This window comes from Salvelinus fontinalis, chromosome 11 (assembly GCF_029448725.1).
Source record: "Salvelinus fontinalis isolate EN_2023a chromosome 11, ASM2944872v1, whole genome shotgun sequence".
NCBI lineage: Eukaryota > Metazoa > Chordata > Actinopteri > Salmoniformes > Salmonidae > Salvelinus > Salvelinus fontinalis.
Genome location: NC_074675.1, coordinates 22,341,377 through 22,368,057, shown reverse-complemented (window position 1 = coordinate 22,368,057; position 26,681 = coordinate 22,341,377). Strand labels below are relative to the sequence as shown.

The window sequence follows — 26,681 nt, the reverse complement described above, 5'->3', positions numbered from 1 at the left end:
CGCATTCGCGGTCATGACTGTGTGTGTTGTGTGTGCGTGCATGTGAGTGTACATATTTCAAAGGATCTATTTGGGCATCACTTACAGTAACTCTTTGATGAGTGCTGGCTGGTTGCCTAAAGGTGTGGTAATGGTTTCTCTCACCACCTAACATGGGGGCTGTTTTTTAGCTATATTTAGAGGGGGAGGTCAGGGCTGAAAAATACTGGGTGATGAAAAGGATGAGCCACCCCAAGGATCAAATGTCTTCTATCCAAACATAGTAAACACATACTTTCTTTGTAATTACTTTTCCTGGTGTCAGGAAAATTATGATGGGAAAAGAAATAATAAAATATAATTTGGAACGCTTTAAGACCTATTACACACACACACACACACACACACACACACACACACACACACACACACACACACACACACACACACACACACACACACACACACACACACACACACACACACACAAACACACACACTCGCTCTATCTATTATTATAAGTAATGACATGGGCAGTGTTAGCCTAACTCCTATTTGATGGGTATCTGTGGAATTATTTTGTCTAAGGCGCACATTCCGCTCGCAGCGCAAGTAGGTGACGCTGACTGTTGAAGTGACATCAACCCACCGCTAGTAGCCTGCTCCGAGCATTCCTCTTCGTTCCGTCCACATGCATTCATTCTCGTTTCGCTAAAGGAGGTGTAGTTTGTCCGATTGTTGCTGCTAAAAGGGGTTGGACAAAAATATTTTTCACCATGAACAACTGTAATAGCTTCGTCAACATGGCGTCGATAGGAGATTTCGACCCGCTCAATGCTTCCATCCCCGCCACCAAAGTTGAAATCACAGTGTCTTGCAGGTAAGATAATGGTTTCAGTGTAACCCATTTTTTTTGTCGGGTGTTGATATGACTGTTGTCACGGTAGAAGGATATGGTATGGGCAAGTATTCCGGGTTTTATCTGCCATTCCAATTGGCCAACTGTCAAACAAGTTCTGGTTGTAGTAACATTTTGAAAAGTCAATGTTGTTCAACCAACGGTACTGTTTCTAATTATTTTAGGCTACGTTGGATCTAGATAAGAGTGAGGTGTTCAAGTTGTTACTTTGTTTTAGTTTTGGGTGGTAAGTTTACAATTATTTTTCAACTGTAGTATGTCAGGTATTTAATAGGCAGTAACCTGGCATTCTGCCTGTTAGAGGACAGGCAATGGACATCAACAGGCTTTATCAGGCATCATCAACAATACCAACATTCCCTATGTTGGTATACTGCCGTATGTTAGAAGGCTGTTCTCACCGAATAATTTGACACTTATTTTATTCTGACTCGTGGCTTGTTGTGGGCTGTCACTCACGAACTGAACAGAGGAACATAAATAGATTTACATTGACATTTTACAAAATGTAAGCTATATGCCAGGAGTAGGCTAGGGATTTGATGTAGCATAGCCTACGTGCAACGACAGACAGACTAGTGTATTTGCGGGTTGAGGGTGTATCACTAGCCCTTTCATACCCACCCTGTCTCTCTGGAGCGGTGGCTTCCTGTTGCGTAACGGCTCCCCCCGTCCCTGCCAAACCTTATGTATTTTTAAGGGGTCCCTTAAGAATAGATCAACTGAGGGAATGCTTCTCTCACTGGAATGGGAATCATCGTTTTGTCACTGGACTGTCACTCAATATTTAATCAACAGATATTGAAGGAAAGAGGACACACACAGTGAGACTTTGTAAGCGCTCAATAACACGTCATAGTGGAACAACGTGTCGGCCTACTTCCCAAGGAAATTCCCTTTCGATCTCTCACAGTGGACTCAATTGAATAAAAGGGAAATTAATTTCGCAATAACCACACACAATAAACAATAACTAGTTACACAATATCTGACCATACCATACTGAACCAGTAGCCTACTTCTCTAGGGGAATCAATCCATTAAAATGTGTTATTTCTATCATCTCCAGGGAATAAGTCACATATTACCCCTTATGTGTCAGCCTCTGAAGAAGAGATGGAGGGTTGTGGCACTATATACATAAGGGATGTTAGGTAAATGCTGGTACTGAGTCACGCTCTAGTGCCTGCTGGGCATAGAGGGGGTCTGTAGGGAATGCCTTCACACTCATTACAACCCAGAGAGGAGGTGAGGTACCATGGTAACGTGGCCAGGTCTGTGTGTGTGTGTGTGTGTGTGTGTGTGTGTCCTTGCCTGAAAGGCTCTGATCTCTCATCCTCTCTCTATCACCACACACACACACACACACACACACACACACACACACACACACACACACACACACACACACACACACACACACACACACACACACACACACACACACACACACACACACACACACACACACACACACACACACACACACACACAAACAAACAAGGCTCTGCTCTCAAACACACTCTCACACACACACACACACACAAGCATGCACTGTGTGTCTGACGAAAGGATAAGAGTCCCTCCCTCTCTTTCTCTCTTTCTTGCTCTATCTCTCATTCTGACTTACTTTCTTCTCTCTGCCCAGAGCTCCAATGGAGGCCCAGACTGTTAGTACAGATAACTATATCTCTTCCCTCCCTGCCTGCAGTCATCTGATGTCATGTTTACATTTGGGTACGGTAGGCTACTGTAGTTGGATGGCTCTGCTCTGGTTAGGTTGGGCTATGCCTATTTACTGTCCTCATGACACGGTAAAGTTCTGTGTGGACCAGAGTCCAGCTAATATGAATAAGTTGGTGGATATTTATGAGGTGTTCTTCTCTGCTGCATTTCTCAGTACCCCTCGGATCCTCCTGGGTAAATTGCTCCTTGGCATGGTGTAATAAAGCGGGCCTAACTGTTTCATGAAGTATTTTATTGTACAAGCACTGTATTCCCAATCCAGTGATTGGTTCTACCGCTCTCTGAGTTAGAATGCATGAATTGTTTGGATATTGCATTATCTTGCTATTTCCGTGCATGGTACATAAATCTGATTTGTGGTATCTGGCTGGTTGTCTCTGTGGTACTGTAGTGTAGTGTGTGGTTCCCTGTTGTTTAGGGGAACATCACTCATGTGTGGTGTCTGGCTGTGCTTATGGTAATCTTTGGTGTCTGGGTTTCTCAGTGCTTGTTCAGGGATGTGTCTAATCAGTGATAGGAGTACAGGTGTCAGAGCTGGAGGCCTCATTACCTCACTGATTGAAGAGGAGGGCAGGGGGGCACCAGGAGCTCCACAGGGACCAGGGGTACCTTGACATGTTTGGGCCCAGCTGTGTACCCTTTCTCCCCTTTTCTCACTCCCTTTCTCCCCTTTTCTCACACCTCTCACTTTCTCACTCGTCTTGTCTCTCGCTCGTTCCTCTCTTTCCCTCACTTTTTCCTGGATACCTGTCAATGTGTCTGTCCCCTCCCCCTGTCTCTTTCCTCTCTCCCCTTTCCCCCTCTCTCCTGGGTTTTCTCTCCTTGTCAGTGTGTAACTGACTCTGACAGCGTCCTTAGATGTCAGATCTCCCTCTCCATCTCGTTCTCTGTGAGACTGCCTCTCCTCTTATCAACACAACTGTCACCAATTGGCCGACTTAATGACAGCCACTATTATCAATCCAAAAGTTTTGTGGTAGTTTTTTCTTGAGTTTATTTCAGGTTGACCATGCCTGACTGTTTCTCTGTGCTTACCCTCCCCTACTCCCTAAAAGACTGTTGTTTGAGGGAGTAAGTTTGTTTTGGCCTGAAACACAGCACAACCTCAGGGATAAGAAACCCCCCCGGTGTGTTCTCCGAACACCAAAATGTAAATAAACATGTTTAATTATAAATCTACAAGTCTAATCCAGAGAGTCAGGGAAAGCTTGCTGGGCCAGTGCTCCCTTAAACAAATCATATCTCAATGGGATTCACCTAGATAACTAAAGGATACATATATTTAAATATATATATATAATATATATATATATATATATATTTCTCCTCCGGCTGTTAGAACAAAATGCTTTCCCTCTCTCTCTCTCTCTCTTTCTCTCTGTCTCTGTCTGTGTGTGTGTGTGTGTGTGTGTAATGGCTTGGCAGCCCTCCTGTACCCTGTCTGTCTGCTTAGTTTATGGAACTGAATGATGGCCTTTCATTAGAAAGGGTAAATGGAAAGTAAGAGTGGAAACATGGCTCTAGGTGTGGGTCGCCTTGGACATCTTTCAGGTGACAGTCACAGGGTTATTGATGATGGCCAGTTTGGGGCCTGGATGATGTCAGATATTCATTAGCTCGGGACAGGGATGGGGACAGGGTGATGTGCGCAGACTGGTGATTCGCAGACTGTTGCGGTTCATCATTCGCCCATGTTGTCCTATAGCAATGATGCCACATATGCTCCCGGCAGGCCCATTTATTCAGGAAAGCTAACGTTTAAATATTTGTCATTTAACTTTTAAAGTATGTTACCTTTTTATATGTGGCATAAACACAACCAGTCACAGTGTTTTAATCTGATTTAAGCTACTTCAAAAGTCTCCTTTAGGCATATGCACGTTCGTCCAAAATATCATTCCAGCATCCTCATAATGGCTTGACATTAACTAGGTTTCCATCCAACCTTTTTGTGTGAGTAAAGTACATGTAGGATAACAACTACCACGCTATCAGGGGAAAGCAGGCAATTTAAATAATGATGACCTTTACAGGGTGGTGAAAGTGCAAGGGGATGAGCTTGATGCTCCTTTCAATAAATATCGAGGGTCTTATTCTGATGACCTGATCATCGATGCTTGGCTGCTGTTTGACAAATAAAAATGATATCGCGCTTTTGTCCACAATAATCTCATCATGTAGGTTATACCCACACTGTATCTGCGAGCTGTGTGCTAGAGCGCACGTGCCAATACCAGACTGGGCATATTTGCTATACCTGATGGTAAAACCATCAGTAGGCCTAAAGTTGAAAATGTGATGGAAAACGATTAATTTGATTCAGTACATGGGAATTTAACTGCAAAAGTTATTTTTATGTGCACTACGTATTTTTCGCACATACTTTTATCGGCAAGCCTTCAATACTGGGTAGGCCTCCCAAGATAGGGCGGGATATATTTTCTGTTGGCCGAGATTGACATAGTCTATTTATTGTGGTGTTGAAAACGCAAAGCATGATACTGAAGCGCCCGAAATCGTTATGCTTTGTTTGTCGATTGTGTGATACAGAAACCTGTTGGTGGAAAATGTGTTGCATATACAGTATTTTATATAATTATAAATATGGCATCAAAATGTCGAACATCGGATTTCCCCCTTGGCTCTGATCGTAATGTACGCCTAATGAAACAGGCAGGGAGCTCGTCCGTGGTGGTCGGTGAACCCTCCACCTTCTGGCCCTTAGCCCTGCTTGGCATCGACTGTGCCACAAAAGCATGCTGGAGTGGCAAAGCCGATATCAACATTTATAAACACAGGGTTTCTTGTTTGCGCCAAATTGAGAAGACAGGATTGGTGAGACCAGAATGGAGGATTTAAAAAATATTTTAAACTAGGCAAGTCAGTTAAGAACAAATTCTTATTTACAATGACGGTCTACCGGGGAACATGGGCAGAACAGATTTTTACCTCGTCAGCTCGGGGATTCGATCCAGCAACCTTTCGGTTACTGTCCCAACGCTCTAACCTGCCGTCCCAGGATGCAAAGTGTGCGAGCTAGGTTACTCACTTTAGACCTGTCCAGGACTCACAGATCACCATGGATAAAGGAAAGGGAGGCAACAAGAGGAAGCTGTTGTCGAATATTGACACGCAGCCCTGGCTAGAAATAACAGATAAGAGATCAAATAAGAAAAATGGAATTAATCTGGGTCGTGTGAATGTAAACTTCCCCTTTCTCTGTCAGAGACTAGAACCTGGATCACATGCATGATTTGTCCATACCAGGCGAAGGCAGGCGGAACATTCCAATATCCAATAACCATGTATGCTCGCAGTCATAAAACATGTGCACAACACACACAGACACACATGCACACACACACACACACACACACACATTTGATTGGCTCCAACCCAACAGTCACAAGTGATAATAAAGACGATTCACTCTTATCTACAACATATTTCAGACAAGGAACTAGTTCTATCCTACTTCCGAGCTGGAGACAGGCTACTAGCCTATAAATTATAGATCCAGATCTGTTTTTTTTTATGATAGAAACCCAACAACACTCAACTAGTTCCTCTCTTGTCTTGAAGGTTATTTTTGGTTCCCTCTTTGACTCTAGGAAGTGATTGTATTTCCCTTTTGGATCCATAAAGATCAGCTAATGGCTTGTATTGGAGAAGTGACAAAAGTGTCTGGATGGATTGAGCTGAGACGGGCCATGCTGTGGCCTGGTTCAATACGACTCGGAGAAAGACAGGAAGATACCTCCATTGTATCTCACATAGGAGAGGAGGATGAAAAGAGAGTGGAAAGACAGGCAAAAGACTGCCGATCCATGATCAATGGACATTTGGCTGGAACTGTGGGAGCTGAATGGATTTTGGAAGACCTTCACAGCAAAGCAATCAGTGGGATTTGCAATTTGGCTGAAAACGTATGGAGCTAAAATGAAATTGGAAGACATGGTCTCTGAGCCTGGGTAATTGTGTGTGTGTGTGTGTGTGTGTGTGTGTGTGTGTGTGTGTGTGTGTGTGTGTGTGTGTGTGTGTGTGTGTGTGTGTGTGTGGCTGGGTCCTGCCATGTAATGGGGTTTGGGTCTGCTTGGGGAGTCTAGCACACCTCGTAAAGATCCACACACAGAGGAAATGACTATTGACCGCTCCAACTGCTCTGAGGTGATTTTCTACAGGGCTGGAAAAAATGTGTGCCAATTGCATGTAGTGTGTTTAATCTGTATTGCTGGGAATACAATTTTATAACGATACTTAGGTGCCGATAGAATATGTGTAACAGTATAACTTTAGACCGTCCCCTTGCGAACCAGGGACCCTCTGCACACATCAACAACAGCATCGTCATCACCCACGAAGCATCGTTACCCATCGCTCCACAAAAGCCGCGGCCCTTGCAGAGAAAGGGGAACCACTACTTCAAGGTTTCAGAGCAAGTGACGTCACCAACTGAAAGGCTGCTAGCGCGCACCACCGCTACCTAGCTAGCCATTTCACATCGGTTACATTCACCCCCCTTTCGACCTCCTCCTTTTCCGCAGCAACCAGTGATCCGGGTCAACAGCATCAATGTAACAGTTTAACTTTAGTCCGTCCTCTCGCCCCGGGCGCGAACCAGGGACCCTCTGCACACATCAACAACAGCCACCCACAAAGCATCGTTACCCATCGCTCCACAAAGACCGCGGCCCTTGCAGAGCAAGGGGAACCACTACTTCAAGGTTTTAGAGCAAGTGATGTCACCGACTGAAAGGCTGCTAGCGCGCACCACCGCTACCTAGCTAGCCATTTCACATCGGTTACATATGTATTACGATTATGTTGTGTCTTTGGCTATGCCAGATTAATTGCTATGACATGCTATTCTATAAAATAATTTCTCCATAATTAATATTACTTGATTGAACTAATCATGTAAATATAATTAACTAGAGAGGGACACCACAAAATAATATTTATAGAGCTGTTATCTTCCGAATAAACTCTTAAAGATTTAGTAATATTTTACATCCATAGCAGTCACATTAATCGTCATTTTATTCAGTCTCATCTGAAAGTGGTAAATCCTTGGTTATCTGCAAGAATCCTGGCTAACAAGTTGAATCAGCAATACAAAATTGGGTTTAATTATTTATTTACTAAATACCTAACTAATTACACAGAATCACACATACACAATTAAATCATAACTTGATCACAAATTGCCGTCATAAAGAAAAACGTCCCTAGCGGGCGGAATAGATATGACAGCTTGTTACACAAAGGGAAGGGGCTGAGTTTTAGTGAAAGAGCGGGAGACTGGAACATAGGCGAGCTGTGTTATCGTAAATACAGTATCTTATGCATTCTAAATTACCGCCCATTTAGAAAAGGAAAATGCAATAAATATTTACTCTGAGCTGCGCTTCAGTAGGTTGGTGGTAGATGGAAGACCGTATCGCCAACCAGAGTCCTCTGTCCTTTGAAGAATGTCTCTGGTGGTCACTGGATACGGTGGAGTAACGTCGTGTGTAGTAGACGGGATACTCTGACTGTCCTTCCTAACCTGCGTTTGTAGCAGCTGTTGCTAACTCAACGGCTAGGAGGTATCACTTCTGTAGTGAATACAAGTTCAAAGTTCATACCATTTGCAACCAAAGTCCATGCTGATGTTGGCTTAGTTCTGTAGTTATTATCTGAACCATTCTGACATCGGATCGTCATCCTAAATGTACCCGGAACAGAAATTTATATTTTTGTCAATGGCTTTTATAGTGGAGGGAGAGGGGTGTGTCTGAAAAGTTTATAACCCATGTCTCTTCACAGGGGCGGGCCCCTAGTTGAGCAGAAGCCCACATTTATGAAAATCCAAATCTCTCATTTGGAAGCTAAAATTACATTTAATCTCTTCACAAATAATTTAATATTCAAACATTTGAATTAAACAACAATTCCATGTGAATCCGATACCTCTGATGTTTAGACTTTCCACAGTAGAGTTTCTGTCATTGTATCATTGATGAGAATGTGTCAGAGGGCAACCGAACTGACATAATATACCTTAACTTCTAGTCAATATGGGGGCGCTGTTTTCACTTTGTAAAAATTCGTTCCCAAATTAAACTGCCTCATACTCAATTCTTGCTCGTACAATATGCATATTATTATTACTATTGGATAGAAAACACTCTCTAGTTTCTAAAACCGTTTGAATTATACCTGTGAGTAAAACAGAACTCAAGTTGGAGCAAACTTCCTGTCAGGAAGTGAGAAATCTGAAATCAGCCAGTCTGTTCCAGGGTCAGTTTATTAATTTGCATGTATTCTATTGGTCGACATGCACTGCATACACCTTCCCCTAGATGTCAGCGAGCAGTGAGAATTGGAATGGTGTTGCTAGGCAGATCTGAGGCCATATAAAGGGTCTTGGAACGTGGGGTGCACTCTTTTCAACGTTCGTCATGGCGCAAGACAGACCTCAGGAGGGCATTCTGAAAAGCTCTCGTTAAAGGCCTTAGATATATCCGGCTCTGATTTTATTCGGTATAGGTGTTAAAGACATCATAATGTAGTTATTTTAAACCGAGTTATATCAGTTTATATCAGTATATTGCGATTTTCGGATATTTCTTTGTGCTGCGTTATAGTGAGTTGGACACGTCTTCGCCACATGGCTAATGTTTACTGCTAATTCCAAACCGAGCAACGATTCTTCTGGACAAAGGACAACTTGCCCAAGATTCTGATGGAAGCTCATCAAAAGTAAGAAGTATTTATGATGTTAAATCGTTGTTCTGTTGAAAAATGTTAAACTACTATTCTGCCATTAATTTCGGTGCGGTCTTGCTTTAACGCACGCTGTATGTCGTAGTAACGTTAATTTAAAAAATCTAACACAGCGGTTGCATTAAGAACTAATGTATCTTTCATTTGCTGTCCAACCTGTATTTTTTAGTCAAGTTAATGATTAGTTATTGATTAGATTAGGTGCCTCTCCCAAGATTTCTCCCGACATTTTCTTTGCAGCTTGGCTACTATTCTCATTGTATAACCACGATTTGTGCCGCTAAATATGCAAATTTTCGAACAAACAATATATGTATTGTGTAATTTGATGATTTAAAGGACTGTCATCTGATGAAGTTTTGAGAAGGTTAGTGAAAAATGTAATATCTTTTGCTGGTTTATTTGCTTTCGCTAACGTGCATGAATCAATGCTGCTGTGTGGTTGGCTATTGTAGTAAGCTAATATAATGCTAAATTGTGTTTTCGCTGTAAAACACTTAAAGAATCTGAAACATTGGCTGGATTCACAAGATCTTTGTCTTTCATTTGCTGTACGCTGTGTATTTTTCCTAAATGTTTTATGATGAGTATTTAGGTAATTCACGTTGGTCTCTGTAGTTATTCTAGTTGCTTTGGTGAGAGTTGTGATGGTGGCTGCAATGTAAAACTATGATTTATACCTGAAATATGCAGATTTTTCGAACAAAACATATGCTATACAATAAATATGTTATCAGACTGTCATCTGAAGTTGTTTCTTGGTTAGTGACTATTTATATCTTTATTTGGTCGAATTTGTGATAGCTACCTATACAGGAAAAAAATGGTGGGAAAAAAAAGTTGTGTCTTTTGCTATGGTGGTTAGCTAATAGAAATACATATTGTGTCTTCCCTGTAAAACAGAAATTATATTGAACTGTAATATAAACACAACAGGTAAAGTGTTGTTTCCATGTTTCATAAGCACAAAATATAAGGGCCCAGGGCGAGACCCAGATGCAGACACGAGTCTCTGATATTTATTAGTATCCAAGGGGCAGGCAAGAAACTGGTCGTGAACAGGCAAAAGATCATAAGAAGGTCAGAGTTCAGGAGGTACAAAGTGGCAGGCAGGCTCGAGGTCAGGGCAGGCAGTATGGTCAGGCAGGTGGGTTCAGAGTCAATGCAGGCAAGGGTCAAAACCGGGAGCACTAGCAAAAAACAGAGAAGAGGAAAAAGCAGGAGCACGGAGTAACATTCTGGTTGACTTGACAAAACAAGACGAACTGGCACACAGACAGAAAACACAGGTATAAATACCCAGGGGATAATGGGGAAGATGGGTGACACCTGGAGGGGGTGGAGACAAGCACAAGGACAGGTGAAACAGATCAGGTTTGACAGTACCCCCCCCCCCCCCCCTCTAGGGGCGCCACCTGGCGTCCTACCTGGGCGAGTACCTGGTTGACAGGGGTGCAGGCGTTGGAAGTCGGCGATGAGGGCTTGGTCCAGGATGTCTCTAGCGGGGACCCAGCACCCCTCCTCTGGGCCATAATCCTCCCAGTCAACCAGGTACTGGAAGCCCCTGCCCCGCAGTCGAACACTCAGGAGGCTTCTCACCGTGTATGCCGGATGGTCATCAATGACACAGGGCGGAGGGGTGGGCCTGGAAACAAAAAACAAGGGGCTGTGAGACACAGGCTTAATCCTAGACACATGGAACGTAGGGTGAATACGGAGGGTACGGGGTAACAAAAGATGAACGGCTGTGGAACTAAGGCCTCTCGAGATGGGGAAAGGGCCACTGAAATGTGGGGAAAGTTTGCGGGACTCTACCCGAAGGAGCAGGTCCCATGTGGATAGCCATACCCTCTGCCCAATGCTATAGCGAGGTGCTGGAGTGCGGCGGCGGTCCGCTTGTTGACGATACCTGGAGTAGGTCTTGAGAAGCTCCGCTCGGGCTCTTCTCCAGGTACGCCGACAGCGGCGGACGAACATCTGGGCCCGAGGATATGTTGACTTCCTGCTCTTCTTCTGGAAAGAGCGGAGGCTGATACCCCATGGAGCACTCAAAAGGGGAGAGTCACTTAGCTGAACAGGGAAGAGTGTTCTGGACATACTCCACCCAGACCAGTTGTCGGCTCCAGGTAGTGGGGTTGGTCGAGACGAGGCATCTGAAGGTTGTTTCCAGGTCTTGGTTTGCTCGCTCGACTGGCCGTTGGATTGGGGTTGGAATTCGGAGGACAGGCTGGCCGACGACCCAATAAGGGTGCAGAACGGCTTCCAGAACTGAGGACCCCGGTCGGGGACCATGTCCACTGGGAGTATGTGGATCCTGAAGACGTGCTGCACCATGAGCTGGGCCGTCTCTTTTAGAGGTCGACTGATTAATCGGAATGGCCAATTAATTAGGGCCGATTTCAAGTTTTCATAACAATCGGAAATCGGTAATTTTGGACGCCGATTTTGCCGATTTATTATTATTTTTTTAATATACACTGCTCAAAAAAATAAAGGGAACACTAAAATAACACATCCTAGATCTGAATGAATGAAATATTCTTATTAAATACTTTTTTCTTTACATAGTTGAATGTGCTCACAACAAAATCACACAAATGATCAATGGAAATCAAATGTATCAACCCATGGAGGTCTGGATTTGGAGTCACACTCAAAATTAAAGTGGAAAACCACACTACAGGCTGATCCAACTTTGATGTAATGTCCTTAAAACAAGTCAAAATGAGGCTCAGTAGTGTGTGTGGCCTCCACGTGCCTGTATGACCTCCCTACAACGCCTGGGCATGCTCCTGATGAGGTGGCGGATGGTCTCCTGAGGAATCTCCTCCCAGACCTGGACTAAAGCATCCGCCAACTCCTGGACAGTCTGTGGTGCAACGTGGCGTTGGTGGATGGAGCGAGACATGATGTGCTCAATTGGATTCAGGTCTGGGGAACGGGCGGGCCAGTCCATAGCATCAATGCCTTCCTCTTGCAGGAACTGCTGACACACTCCAGCCACATGAGGTCTAGCATTGTCTTGCATTAGGAGGAACCCAGGGCCAACCGCACCAGCATATGGTCTCACAAGGGGTCTGAGGATCTCATCTCGGTACCTAATGGCAGTCAGGCTACCTCTGGTGAGCCCATGTAGGGCTGTGCGGCCCTCCAAAGAAATGCCACCCCACACCATGACTGACCCACTGCCAAACCAGTCATGCTGGAGGATGTTGCAGGCAGCAGAACGTTCTCCACGGCGTGTCCAGACTGTCACATGTGCTCAGTGTGAACCTGCTTTCATCTGTGAAGAGCACAGGGCGCCAGTGGCAAATTTGACAATCTTGGTGTTCTCTGGCAGTGCTCCTCCTTGCACAAAGGCGGAGGTAGCGGTCATGCTGCTGGGTTGTTGCCCTCCTACGGCCTCCTCCACGTCTCCTGATTACTGGCCTGTCTCCTGGTAGCGCCTCCAAGCTCTGGACACTACGCTGACAGACACAGCAAACCTTCATAGCACAGCTCGCATTGATGTGCCATCCTGGATGAGCTGCACTACCTGAGCCATTTGTGTGGGTTGTAGACTCCGTCTCGTGCTACCACTAGAGTGAAAGCACCGCCAGCATTCAAAAGTGACCAAAACATCAGCCAGGAAGCATAGGAACTGAGAAGTGGTCTGTGGTCACCACCTGCAGAACCACTCCTTTATTGTGGGTGTCTTGCTAATTGCCTATAATTTTCATCTGTTGTCTATTCCATTTGCACAACAGGATGTGAAATTTATTGTCAATCAGTGTTGCTTCCTTGGACTTGGAGTTACATTTTGTTGTTTAAGTGTTCCCTTTATTTTTTTGAGCAGTGTGTATATATATATATTTTTACACCTTTATTTATCTAGGCAAGTCAGTAAAGAACACATTCTTATTTTCAATGACGGCCTAGGAACGGTGGGTTAACTGCCTTGTTCAGGGGCAGAACGACAGATTTTTACCATGTCAGCTAAGGGATTCAATCTTGCAACCTTACGGTTAACTAGTCCAACGCTCTAACCACCTGCCTCACGAGGAGCCCGCCTGTTACGCAAATGTAATAAGAAGCCAAGGTAAGTTGCTAGCTAGCACTAAACTTATCTTATAAAAAACAATCAATCAATAATAATCACTAGTTATAACTACACATGGTTGATGATATTACTAGTTTATCTAGCGTGTCCTGCGTTGCATATAATCGATGCAGTGCGTATTCGCGAAAAAGGACTGTCGTTGCTCCAACGTGTACCTAACCATAAACATCAATGGCTTTCTTAAAATCAATACACAGAAGTATATATTTTAGCTAAAAGAAATCCAGGTTAGCTGGCAATATTAACCAGGTGAAATTATGTCACTTCTCTTGCGTTCATTGCACGCAGAGTCAGAGTATATAGAACAGTTTGGGCCGCCTGGCTCATTGCAAACTAATTTGCCAGAATTTAACGTAATTATGACATAACATTGAAGTTTGTGCAATGTAACAGGAATATTTAGACTTATGGATGCCACCCGTTAGATAAAATACGGAACGGTTCCGTATTTCACTGAAAAAATAAACGTTTTGTTTTTGAGATGATAGTTTCCGGATTCGACCATATTAATGACCGAAGACTCATTGTTCTGTGTGTTATTATGTTATAATTAAGTCTATGATTTGATAGAGCAGTCTGACTGAGCGGTGGTAGGCAGCAGCAGGCTCGTAAGCATTCATTCAAACAGCACTTTCGTGCGTTTTCCAGCAGCTATTGCGCTGTTTATGACTTCAAGCATATCAACTCCCGAGATTAGGCTGGTGTAACCGATGTTAAATGGCTAGCTAGTTAGCGGGGTGCGCGCTAATAGCGTTTCAAACGTCACTCGCTCTGAGACTTGGAGTAGTTGTTCCCCTTGCTCTGCATGGGTAACGCTGCTTCGAGGGTGGCTGTTGTCGATGTGTTCCTGGTTCGAGCCCAGGTAGGTAGCGGCGAGGAGAGGGATGGAAGCTATACTGTTACACAGGCAATACTAAAGTGCCTATAAGAACATCCAATAGTCAAAGGAATATGAAATACAAATCGTATAGAGAGAAAGTCCTATAATTCCTATAATAACTACAACCTAAAACTTCTTACTTGGGAATATTGAAGACTCATGTTAAAAGGAACCACCAGCTTTCATATGTTCTCATGTTCTGAGCAAGGAACTTAAACGTTAGCTTTCTTACATGGCACATATTGCACTTTTACTTTCTGCACTTTTACTTTCTTCTCCAACACTTTGTTTTTGCATTATTTAACTCAAATTGAACATGTTTCATTATTTATTTCAGGCTAAATGGATTTTATTGATGTATTATATTAAGTTAAAATAAGTGTTCATTCAGTATTGTTGTAATTGTCATTATTAGAAATAAACTAAGAAAATCGTCCGATGTAATTGGTATTGTTTTTTTTTGGTCCTCCAATAATCGGTATCGGCGTTGAAAAATCAAAATCGGTCGACCTCTAGTCTCTTTGGCAGAGGGTAGTTTGGGGAGAGGGATGAAATGTGCAGCTTTGGAAAACCTCTCCACTACTGTCAGAATTACGGTGTTACCATCAGACGGAGGGAGCCCAGTGACAAAGTCCAGGGAGATATGGGACCAGGGACGATGAGGGACAGGTAGTGGCTGAAGAAGGCCGGAAGGGGCTTGCCTCAGAGTCTTATTCTGAGCACAAACGGTGCATGTGGCGATGAAGACAGAGAGGCATCAGGAACCATTGTGGGCCTTCAGAAATGTTGTCGGAGGAAGGCCATGACAGGTAAGCCCCGAGGAATGAGCCCATTCCAGGACCGGACTGAATTAGGGGCGAACAACCGGTTAGCCGGGCCACCTCCAGGGGCAGGCTGGGAACATTGTGTCTTGCGGACCAGGGTCTCAATACGCCAGCCCACAGCAGCCGCAAGGCATGATGTAGGGAGGATTGTCTAGGAGTCAGAGGATGTGGCAATGGGACTCTACAGGCGAGAGAGGGCATCAGGTTTAACATTCTTGGACCCTGGGCGATAGGAAATGGTGAAGTTGAACCTGGTGAATAACAGAGCCCACCAGGCCTGCCTGTAGTTAAGGCATTTGGCTGTGCGGAGATATTCCAAATTCTTGTAGTCGGTCCAAACCAAAAATGGATGTTCTGCTCCCTCCAGTCAGTGTCTCCACTCCTCCAGCGCCATCTTGACCGCCAGGGGTTCTCGGGTACCCACGTCGTAGTTTCTTTCTGCAGAGTTGAGACGATGGGACAGGAAGGCACAGGGATGGAGCTTTTGGTCCTGGATGGATCTCTGGAACAGGATGGCCCCCACTCCAATGTCAGAAGCATTGACCTCAACCACCAACTGACAGGACGGGTCCAATCCACTACTGCTTTCACCTTTTCCGGGTCCATCTGGACATTTCCTTCAGCGATTACATATCCCAGAAAGGAGAGGGTAGAACAGTGGAACTCACATTTCTCCACTTTCATAAATAACTGGTTCTCCAGGAGGCACTGAAGGACATGTCAAACATGGAGGATGTGTTCTTGGGCAGAACGGGAAAAAAACAGGATGTTGTCGAGGTAGACAAACACAAAATGATTTAACATATCCCGGAGCACATCGTTTACCAGGCCCTGGAAGACCACGTTGGTGTGACCAAACGGCATGACCAGGTACTCATGTCCACTGGCAGTGTCGAAGGCTGTCTTCCACTCATCCCCTTCGCGTATCCAAACCAGGTGGTAGGAATACCAAAAGTCCAGCTTGGAGAAGATGGTAGCGCCCTCGAGAGGTTCGAAAGCCGAGGAGAGGAATGGTAGGGGGTAACGATTTTTGATCGTTATGTCATTAAGGCCCCGGTAGTCAATGCACGGACGCAGGGTCTTGTCCTTCTTTTCCACAAAGAAAAACCTTGCACCGGCAGGGGATGCAGAAGGACGGATGCCTCCAGCAGCCAGAGAATCCTAAATATACTCCTCCATGGCCTCGGCCTCTGGGATAGGGAATATAGCCGACCACGAGGCGGTGTGGTACCTGGGAGAAGGTCAATGGCACAATCGTAGGGATGACGCAGGGGAAGAGAAGTAGCCCGTGCCTTGCTGAAGACTTCCAGGAGGTCATGGTACTCTGCGGGGACGACAGAGAAATCCAAAGCTTGACTTAAGCTCTGAGAAGGCCGTCTTGGGGAAGGCTGCGCTGCTTTGAGGCAATGAGAATGGCAGAACGGACTCCAACCCAGGATTGAACTCGTGGTCCAGTTAATAACGGGGTTGTGTTTTTGGAGCCAAGAAAATCCCAAAACAACAGGAACATGGGGGGACTCAATGATGAGAAGCTGTATAGCCTCACTGTGATTTCCTGAAACCAGCAGATTAACAAGAACAGTGCTGTGGGTAACTCTACCAATGGAGCGGCCGTCCAGTGCTCTAGCGTCCATGGAAACAGAGAGGAGTTGAGTGCGGATACCTAATTCAGAAACTAGGGTAGCGTCCGTAAAACTCTCATCTAGCTCTGCCCAGTTGCATAGGTTCCGGTGTATCTGACTCAACCGTCGCCGATGATTCTCGAGGGAATTCGGGTGGCTTTGGGTCTTCTTGGAAATACTGCCTTCGGGGACTTCCGGATTCCTTCGGAGATGAACGAGCAGCAGCGGATGAATGAGTGTGCCCAAGACCAGACCACCTCTCACTCCTGCATTCCCGTAGACGCCCATCAATCCTAAGAGTAAGGGCGAGGACAGGTGAAACAGATCAGGGTGTGACAAAAAGCTTATTTCTCTCAAATGTTATGCACAAATTTGTTTACATCCCTGTTAGTGAGCCTTTCTATTTTGCCAACATAATCCATCCACCTAACAAGTGTGGCATAACAAGAAGCTGATTAAACAGCATGACCATTACACAAGTGCACCTTGTGCTGGCGACAATAAAAGGCCACTTTAAAATATGCAGTTTTGTCACACAGCACAATGCCACAGATGTCTCAAGTTTTGAGGGAGCGTGCAATTGGCATGCTGACTGCAGGAATGTCGCTGTTGCCAGAGAATTGAATGTTAATTTCTCTACCATAAACCAGCATTGTTTTAGAGAATTTGGTAGTACGTCTGACCGGCCTCACAACCGCAGACCATGTCTAACCACGCCAGCCCAGGACCTCCACATCTGGCTCCTTCACTTGTGGGATCATCTGAGACCAACCAATATCCAGCAACCGGACAGCTGATGAAACTGTGGCTTTGAACAACCAAAGAATTTCTACACAAACTGTCAGAAACTGTCTCGGGAAGCTCATCGTACTCACCAGGGTCTTGACCTGACTGCAGTTTGGCGTCATAACCGACTTCAGTGGGCAAATGCTCACCTTCGATGGCAACTGGCATGCTGGAGAAGTGGACTCTTTATGGATGTATCCTGGTTTCAACTGTACCGGGCAGATGGCGAGTATGGCGCTGTGTGGGTGAGCGGTTTGCTGATGTCAACATTGTGAACAGAGTGCCCCGTGGTGGGGTTATGGTATGGGCAGGCATAAGCTTCGGCCAACGAACACAATTGCATTTTATCGATGGCAATTTGAATGAGATAGCGTGACGAGATCTTAAGGCCCATTGTCGTGCGCCGCCATCACCTCATGTTTCAGCATGATAATGCACAGCCCCATTTCTCAAGGATCAGTAGATAATTCCTGGAAGCTGAAAATGTCCCAGTTTTTCCTTGGCCTGCATACTCACCAGACATGTCACATATTGATCATGTTTGGGATGCTCTGGATTAGGGCTGGGCGATATGGCCTAAAACTCATATCTTGATATTTTTTTATATATTTCTTTACTTATGGGCGATTTCACGATTTTATATATCTCGATTTAAAAAAATATAAAAACATCTAAGCTTTGTTGTACAATTAAAGGTCAAATACACTATATTTAAATCTGTCAGCAATAATCTAATGATTTCAGAGATTGTAAAATTATACATAGGCTGAATATATATGCCTTCCACAACCATAAAACCCACTAATAATGTAATTATTTTATGAAAATAGTTGTACTGGCTTTTCTTTTCAATAAACACTGATTTGGTTTTCAGGTCTGTCTATAAAAATGCTAATTTTGTTACAAATTTAACCTGAACCATGCATAATGCACATTCACTAACAATGCAGCAGGCATTGTAGAAAATTAACACTGTTTATGAGACCAATCTCTCAAGCACAAGCCAACGTGCTAGCGAGTAGCCAGCTAATATTTATATTTCAAGTTTAGCCAACTTGGATCTAGGTATAATTTCACAAGCTTTGAATTCATCTAACAAGGCAGAACAGTTGAATTGTTCATCTCCAACTGTTTGAACAGCATGCTAGCCTGTCCACTTTGTTCAGTGGTAGGTAGGCCACAAATTAGGTAGGCTACAAATCAAGTGGCCTACCTAATTTCTTTGAATTAGAACGAGTTGCAAATTCCTTATATAATGATTGTATGCGTATTGCACATTTATAAAACAGACTAAACAGCTAGTATAAAAATCTTAATTTGACTAAAATGCTGCTAGCGATACGTGGTACCGTAATGTGCGTGCGCACGACCAAACAGAATGAATGTTCATTGGTAAATCCGATTTAGTAGCGTCTGCTCAAAATTGAGGGGATATAACATAAACAGGTTCTGCCCCTGAACAAGGCAATTAACCCACTGTTCCTAGGCCATCATTGTAAATAAGAATTTGTTCTGAACTGACTTGCCTGGAAAATTAGTAATTGTATATACAGTTGAAGTCGGAAGTTTGCATACACCTTAGCCAAATACATTTAAACTCAGTTTTTCACAATTCCTGTCATTTAATCCTTGTTAAAATTCCCTGTCTTAGGTCAGTTAGGGTGACCACTTTATTTTAAGAATGTGAAATGTCAGAATAATAATAGAGAGAGAATGATTTATTTCAGCTTTTATTTCTTTCATCACATTCCCAGTGGGTCAGAAGTTTACATGCACTCAATTAGTATTTGGTAGTATTGCCTTTAAGTTGTTTAACTTGGGTCAAACGTTTTGGGTAGCCTTCCACACGTTTCCCACAATAAGTTGGGTGAATTTTGGCCCATTTCTCCTGACAGAGCTGGTGTACCTGAGTCAGGTTTGTAGGCCTCCTTGCTCACACACGCTTTTTCAGTTCTGCTCACACATTTTCTAAGGGATTGAGGTCATGGCTTTGTGATGGCCACTCCAATACCTTGACTTTGTTGTCCTTAAGCCATTTTGCCACAACTTTGGAAGTATGCTTGGGGTCATTGTCCATTTGGAAGACCCATTTGCGACCAAGCTTTAACTTCCTGACTGATGTCTTGAGATGTTGCTTCAATATATCCACATAATTTTCCGCCCTCATGATGCCATCTATTTTGTGAAGTGCACCATTCCCTCCTGCAGCAAAGCACCCCCACAACATGATGCTGCCACCCCCGTGCTTCACGGTTGGGATGGTGTTCTTTGGCTTGCGAGCCTCCCCCTTTTTCCTCCAAACATAACGATAGTCATTATGGCCAAACAGTTCTATTTTTGTTTCATCAGACCAGAGAACATTTCTCCAAAAAGTACAATCTTTGTCCCCATGTGCAGTTGCAAACTGTAGACTGGATTTTTTTATGACGGTTTTGGAGCAGTGGCTTCTTCCTTGCTGAGTGGCCTTTCAGGTTGTGTCGATATAGGACTCGTTTTACTGTGGATATAGATACTTTTGTACCTGTTTCCTCCAGCATCTTCACAAGGTCCTTTGCTGTTGTTCTGGGATTGATTTGCACTTTTCGCACCAAAGTACGTTTATCTCTAGGAGACAGAACGCGTCTCCTTCCTGAGCGATATGACGGCTGCATGGACCCATGGTGTTTATCCTTACTATTGTTTGTACAGATGAACGTGGTACCTTCAGGCATCTGGCAATTGCTCCTAAGGATGAACCAGACTTGTGGAGGGTCTACAATTTTTTTTTCTGAGGTCTTGGCTGATTTCTTTTGATTTTTCTCATGATGTCAAGCAAAGAGGAACTGAGTTTTAAGGTAGGACCTTGAAATACATCCACAGGTACACGTCTATTTGACTCAAATTATGTCAATTAGCCTATCAGAAGCTTCTAAAGCCATGACATCCCTTTCTGGAATTTTCCAAGCTGTTTAAAGGCACAGACAACTTATTGTATGTAAACTTCTGACCCACTGGAATTGTGATACAGTGAATTATAAATTAAATAATCTGTCTGTAAACAATTGTTGGGAAAATTATTTGTGTCATGCACAAAGTAGATGTCCTAACCGACTTAGCAAAACTATAGTTTGTTAACAAGAAATTTGTGGAGTGGTTGAAAAACAAGTTTTAATGACTCCAACCTAAGTGTATGTAAACGTTTGACTTCAACTGTGTGTGCCCTCTGTTCGCCATTGTTTTGTTGGATTTTGTTACCATGTCCGTTGGTCTCTGAGTATCTGTGCTTTGTGATTTTGGCTTTCGTGCTGAGTGTATTGTGCACTTGTTATTACGGGTCTCGTCCCGTGTATTCTTGTGCATTTGTTGTTACGGTTCTTGCCCTGTGTAGTGTATTGCGGGTTTCGACCCGTGTATTTATTCAAGGTTTTACCTCAATTTTTTGTTTGGATTACATCCCTGTGTTTTTGTATACATGCCATTTCATGGCATTTTGAATATTTTGGTTGGAGAATTAAACCCCCCTATTACAAATTCCGGCACTTGTCTCCAATCATTTACGTGACAAAATAACACATATGAAATCATGTAGTAACCAAAAAAGTGTTAGTTTTGATGTCTTCAGTATTATTCTACAATGTAGAAAATAGTAAAAATAAAGAAAAACCCTGGAATGAGTAGGTGTGTCCAAACTTTTGACTGTTACTGTATGTCAATAAGGTGTTAAAAAAAACATATCTTTAATACATTTGCAAAGCAATCAAAAAAATTGATTCTACTTCGTCATTATGGGGTATTGAGTGTAGATTGATGAGGATTTGTATTTATTTAATACATTTGAGGCTGTAACGTAACAAAATGTGGAAGAAGTCTAGGGGTCTGAATCCTTTTCGAATGCACTGTATACAAGTATTTTGTAGTTTATTTTGATACATTGTACTGATTTAAATACACCTCACATCTTGCCAATAAAGTTGTCCACGGTCATGTGACCTTTGGAACGTTACATGGTGGGAGATACTGGTGGATGTTCTCTTCAATGGCCAGAACCTTAATGATTAACATTTAAGGCATTTGTCATATGGTATGCCAGACATTCTACGTCCCAAATGTCACCCTATTCCCTAAAAAGTGCACAATTTTGACCAAGGCTCATATAATAGATTCCTGAATACATCAATAACCATAATTACAAGTCAACAGCACTTGCTCTAAAGAGCTCCTCTCTTCACACCGCCAAGAGCCTAGTCAGCCTGAACTCTGAACTCACTTCAATCACCCGGTGAAATAATGCTTTTTTTGGCCCTGATCTTTCTTGTTGGAAGAGTGTGACCCTCAACTTAACTCCAGTTCCTTTCACTACTGTCAGCACTTTTCGTTTTATTTGCATTTTGCAGGCAATAAAACTTTAGCTGTGAATGGGTTTTTATATGGATTCATGAAATTACGTTTTTATTTACTATGTAATTCTAAGATGAAATATTTAATGTTATCATGCTTGGTTACTTTATATACGTTTAAATATAGTATGATTAGTTGAAGGTGTGTTAGCACTTGGCTGGAACACAACTCTGCACATCACATGGGTCCTTTGCACCACAATTGAGGAGCTCTATCTTAACTCTCTAAATCACAGGCTAAACTTTTTTGAATGACAGGTGAAGGTTTGAGTGACAGCCACAGGTGGTCATGATTCTCTCTTCTCAGCCATTTCACTGTTGGAATGTTATAAACAGGCAGTTAGGGGTCTGGGCCTCACAACCTGACTTTGTCAGTCACTGTCACCATGGTGATATCGAGGCTGACAGACTGCTGGAGAAGCAAGTATCCATGTCCACATCTGTTCATCTCTCTCTGACTGTGTCTCTGACTCTGTTTCTGACTCTGTCTCTGACTGTCTCTGACTCTGACTGTCTATGTGTGTGCTAAGAAATATGTAGTCTTGCATGTGTGTATCAGTCATTTGTGTGTGTGTTTGTTCATGTACTCTAATTTACATATTCTTAAATGACAAAGATGTCAACAACATGCCATCAGATAGAAACGCTACAGTGATGATTTACGAACACGTTGTAATAAGATTTCATCTTGTCCTCCTCTTGAGTCATATAGAAAGGAGGGAGAGAAGAGATGGTTTGAGAGAGATAAACAGAGGGTATGACTAACACACACACACACACACACACACACACACACACACACACACACACACACACACACACACACACACACACACACACACACACACACACACACACACACACAGACTTAGCACATTCCAGCGAGTGGGGCACTCTCATGGGCCTAATATAGTAATCCCCACCCTGGTCACATCTCTCTTGTAGTTAATATTCCTCTGGGTGTCCCCTCTCTCATCTCTACCCTGGGGAGGCAGACAAACGCTCTGCTCTTCTCTGCAATGCTTAGGGATCCCCTGGCTCCCGTCTGCCTGCTGCCCTGCCATGCTGCTGCCATACTGTCAGCCCTAACAGCCTTTCCTCTACTGGGCTCTCCTCTCTGCTGGAGGACTGGCACAGTGAAGCAAGGGAAGCGGGAGTGTAAGAGAGGGGTAGAGAGGTGGAGGGGAAGAGAGTGGAGAGAGAGTTGGAGGAAAGGTCAGAGAGAGAAATAGACAGACAAGAGATCACCTTCAATCAATCAGAATGGGTTCTCAACAGAATCCATGAATGAAACAATGACACTTCAGTAAATGTGTTATTGTGCCTAGCTAAGATGGAATACATTGATAGATGGTGGTAAGACCTGGGATTGAGAGAGAGAGGGGGGGGGGGGGGGCAGGGAAACAAAGTGAAAAGAAAGAGCGAGAGAAGGAGGGAGAGAGATAAGCATATTAACTACCTCTGCCAGTGTTTATAGTAAATGGTAATGCCTAGTTGTGTCTCATAGGAAGGGCTATACTTCTGTGGCATGTCACTCATGACCACCACTGAATTTGCATATTGACATGAGTGGATTTGCCTAGAAATGTAAAACATGCCAAGCACAGGTTGAAATATTAATTGTGTGTTGTGTGCAAGTGCGTAAGTGTGTGTGTGAGAAGGTGATCGCATGCGTACACACTGCCTAGTCTCTTTGCTCACCCAGCCCAGCTTGTCAGTAAAAATTAGGGCAGGTCTCTCCGAGAGAGGCACTGAGAATATACAAGTCACAGCGCTGCTGATGCTCTCTTTCTGTGTGTGTGTGTGTGTGCACACCTTTTGCTTGTGTGTGTGTCTATGAAAGAGGTAGACATGGCGAGAAATTATAATGTGTGTGAGGAAAAAACAGGGAGGGATAGGGAGAAGGATATAGGGAAAATGTAGAGAGAGGGGAAATAGACAGAAAGGCATAGCTAGCTTCTACCTGTGGAGCTGGGCTCAGTGACCTGTTGAAAAGCCTCAGCTCATATTAGCATGCTCTGTTGCTCCTGTTCTCTCCAGATGTTGCCAAGCATAATCCTGCTCTGTTGCCATTGTTGCCACACTCATATCCATGTCCTTTCAATACAGTACAAGCCACCATGGAAATAGAAAACATTTTTTATTTTTTATTTCACCTTTAATTAACCAGGTAGGCTAGTTGAGAACAAGTTCTCATTTACAACTGCGACCTGGCCAAGATAAAGAAAAGCAGTTTGACACATACAACAACACAGGACATACATGGAGTAAACAAACATACAGTCAATAATACAGTAGAAATAGTCTATATACAGTGTGTGCAAATGAGGTAGGATAAGGGAGGTAAGGCAATAAATAGGCCATGGTGGCGAAGTAATTACAATATAGCAATTAAACACTGGAATGGTAGATGTGTAGAAGATGAATATGCGAGTAGATATACTGGGGTGCAAAGAAGCAAGATAAACAAATAAATACAGTATGGGCATGAGGTAGTTGGATGGGCTATTTACAGATGGGCTATGTACAGTTGCAGTGATCTGTGAGCTGCTCTGACAGCTGGTGCTTAAAGCTAGTGAGGGAGATATGAGTCTCCAGCTTCAGTGATTTTTTTTTCAGTTCGTTCCAGTCATTGGCAGCAAAGAACTGGAAGGAAAGGCGGCCAAAGGAAGAATTGGCTTTGTTGGTGACCAGTGAGATATACCTGCTGGAGCGCGTGCTACGGGTGGGTGCTGCTATGGTAACCAGTGAGCTGAGATAAGACGGGGCTTTACCTAGCAGAGACTTGTAGATGACCTGGAGCCAGTGGGTTTGGCGACAAGTATGAAGTGAGGGCCAGCCAACGAGAGCATACAGGTCACAGTGGTGGGTAGTATATGGGGCTTTGGTGACAAAACGGATGACAAAAAGTTTGGACATACCTACTCATTCCAGGGTTTTTCTTAATTAAAAACATATTTTTTACATAATGAATAAGAATAATAGTGAAAACTATGAAATAGCACATATGAAATCATGTAGTAAACAAAACATTGCTAAACAATATTTTGTATTTGAGATTATTCTAAATGGCCACTGTTTGCCTTGATGACAGCTTTGCACACTCTTGGCATTCTCTCAACCAGCTTCATAAGGTAGTTACCTGGAATGCATTTAAATTAACAGGTGTGCCTTGTTAAAAGTTCATTTATGGAATTTCTTTCTTTAATCCGTTTGAGGCAATCAGTTGTGTTGTGACAAGGTAGGGCTGGTATACAGAAGATAGCCCTATCTGGTAAAAGACCAAGTCCATATTATGGCAAGAACAGCTAAAATAAGCAAAGAGAAATGACAGTCCATCATTAGTTTAAGACATGAAGGTCAGTCAATGCGGAAAATGTCAAGAACTTTGAACGTTTTGTCAAGTGCAGTTGCAAAAACCATCAAGCGCTATGACGAAACTGGCTCTCATGAGGACCGCCACAGGAAAGGAAGACCCAGAGTTACCTCTGTTGCAGAGGATAAGTTCAGTAGAGTTAACTGCACCTCAGATTGCAGCCCAAGTAAATGCTTCACAGAGTTCAAGTAACAGACACATCTCATCATCAACTGTTCAGAGGAGACTGTGTGAATCAGGCCTTCATGGTTGAATTGTTGTTAATAAACCACTACTAAAGGACACAGATAAGAGGAAGAGACTTGCTTGGGGCCAAAAACATGAGCAATGGACATTAGACCGGTGGAAATCTGTCCTTTGGTCTGGAGTCCAAATTTGAGATTTTTGGATTCTAACTGCTGTGTCTTTGTGAAACGCAGAGTAGGCGAATGGATTGTCTCCGCATGTGTGGTTCCCAACGTGAAGCATGGAGGAGGTGTGATGGTGTGGGGGTGCTTTGTTCGTGACACTTTCAGTGATTTATTTAGAATTCAAGGCACACTTAACCATCATGGCTATACTCTATCCCATCTGGTTTGCGCTATCATTTGTTTTTCAACATGACAATGACCCAACACGCATTCAGGCTGTGTAAGGGCTATTTGACCAAGAAGGAGTGTGATGGAGTGCTGCATCACCTGGCCTCCACAATCCCCTGACCTCAACCCAATTGAGATGGTTTAGGATGAGTTGGACCACAGAGTGAAGGAAAAGCAGCCAATAAGTACTCAGCATATGTGGGAACTCCTTCAAGACTGTTGGAAAAGCATTTGTCATGAAGCTGGTTGAGAGAATACCAAGAGTGTGCAAAGCTGTCATCAAGGCAAAGGGTGGCTACTTTGAAGAATCTAAAATATATTTTGATTTGTTTAACACTTTTTTGGTTACTACATGATTCCGTATGTGTTATTTCATAGTCTTGGTATCTTCACTATTATTTTACAATGTAGAAAATAGTAAAAATAAAGAAAAACCTTTTAATGAGTAGGTGTGTCCAAACTTTTGAGTGGGTCTGTATGTGTCTAGTCTGTTATTCTGTAGTATTCCCATTTGTATTAGATACAATCAAATCTAAATGAAGAAGGTACTTACTTACTTACTGACTTTATTGTCCCCATGGGGAAATTTTGTTGCAGTGTCATGTACACATTTAAAGTGGCGTTTAAATACAAAACAAAATTGACAATACAACTTTCATAACAGTTACGTACCAAGAAATAAGAAATAAGACTTTTTTTTTTTTAAAGAAGAAAAGACTAGCCTGCTG

The 26,681-nt window shown here is 43.3% G+C and overlaps 1 protein-coding gene across 1 annotated transcript in view; it reads left to right on the top strand.

Annotated features, from left to right (window-relative positions):
- The first annotated feature begins 635 nt into the window (after positions 1-635).
- The window catches only part of LOC129865281 (copine-8-like), a 134,989-nt gene continuing 108,943 nt past the window's right edge, over positions 636-26,681 (top strand). Inside the window, exon 1 of the mRNA XM_055937927.1 lies at positions 636-859. Within this exon, the coding sequence (XP_055793902.1) occupies positions 756-859 (104 nt within the window). The 5' untranslated portion in view covers positions 636-755. The remainder of the gene's footprint in view (positions 860-26,681) is intronic.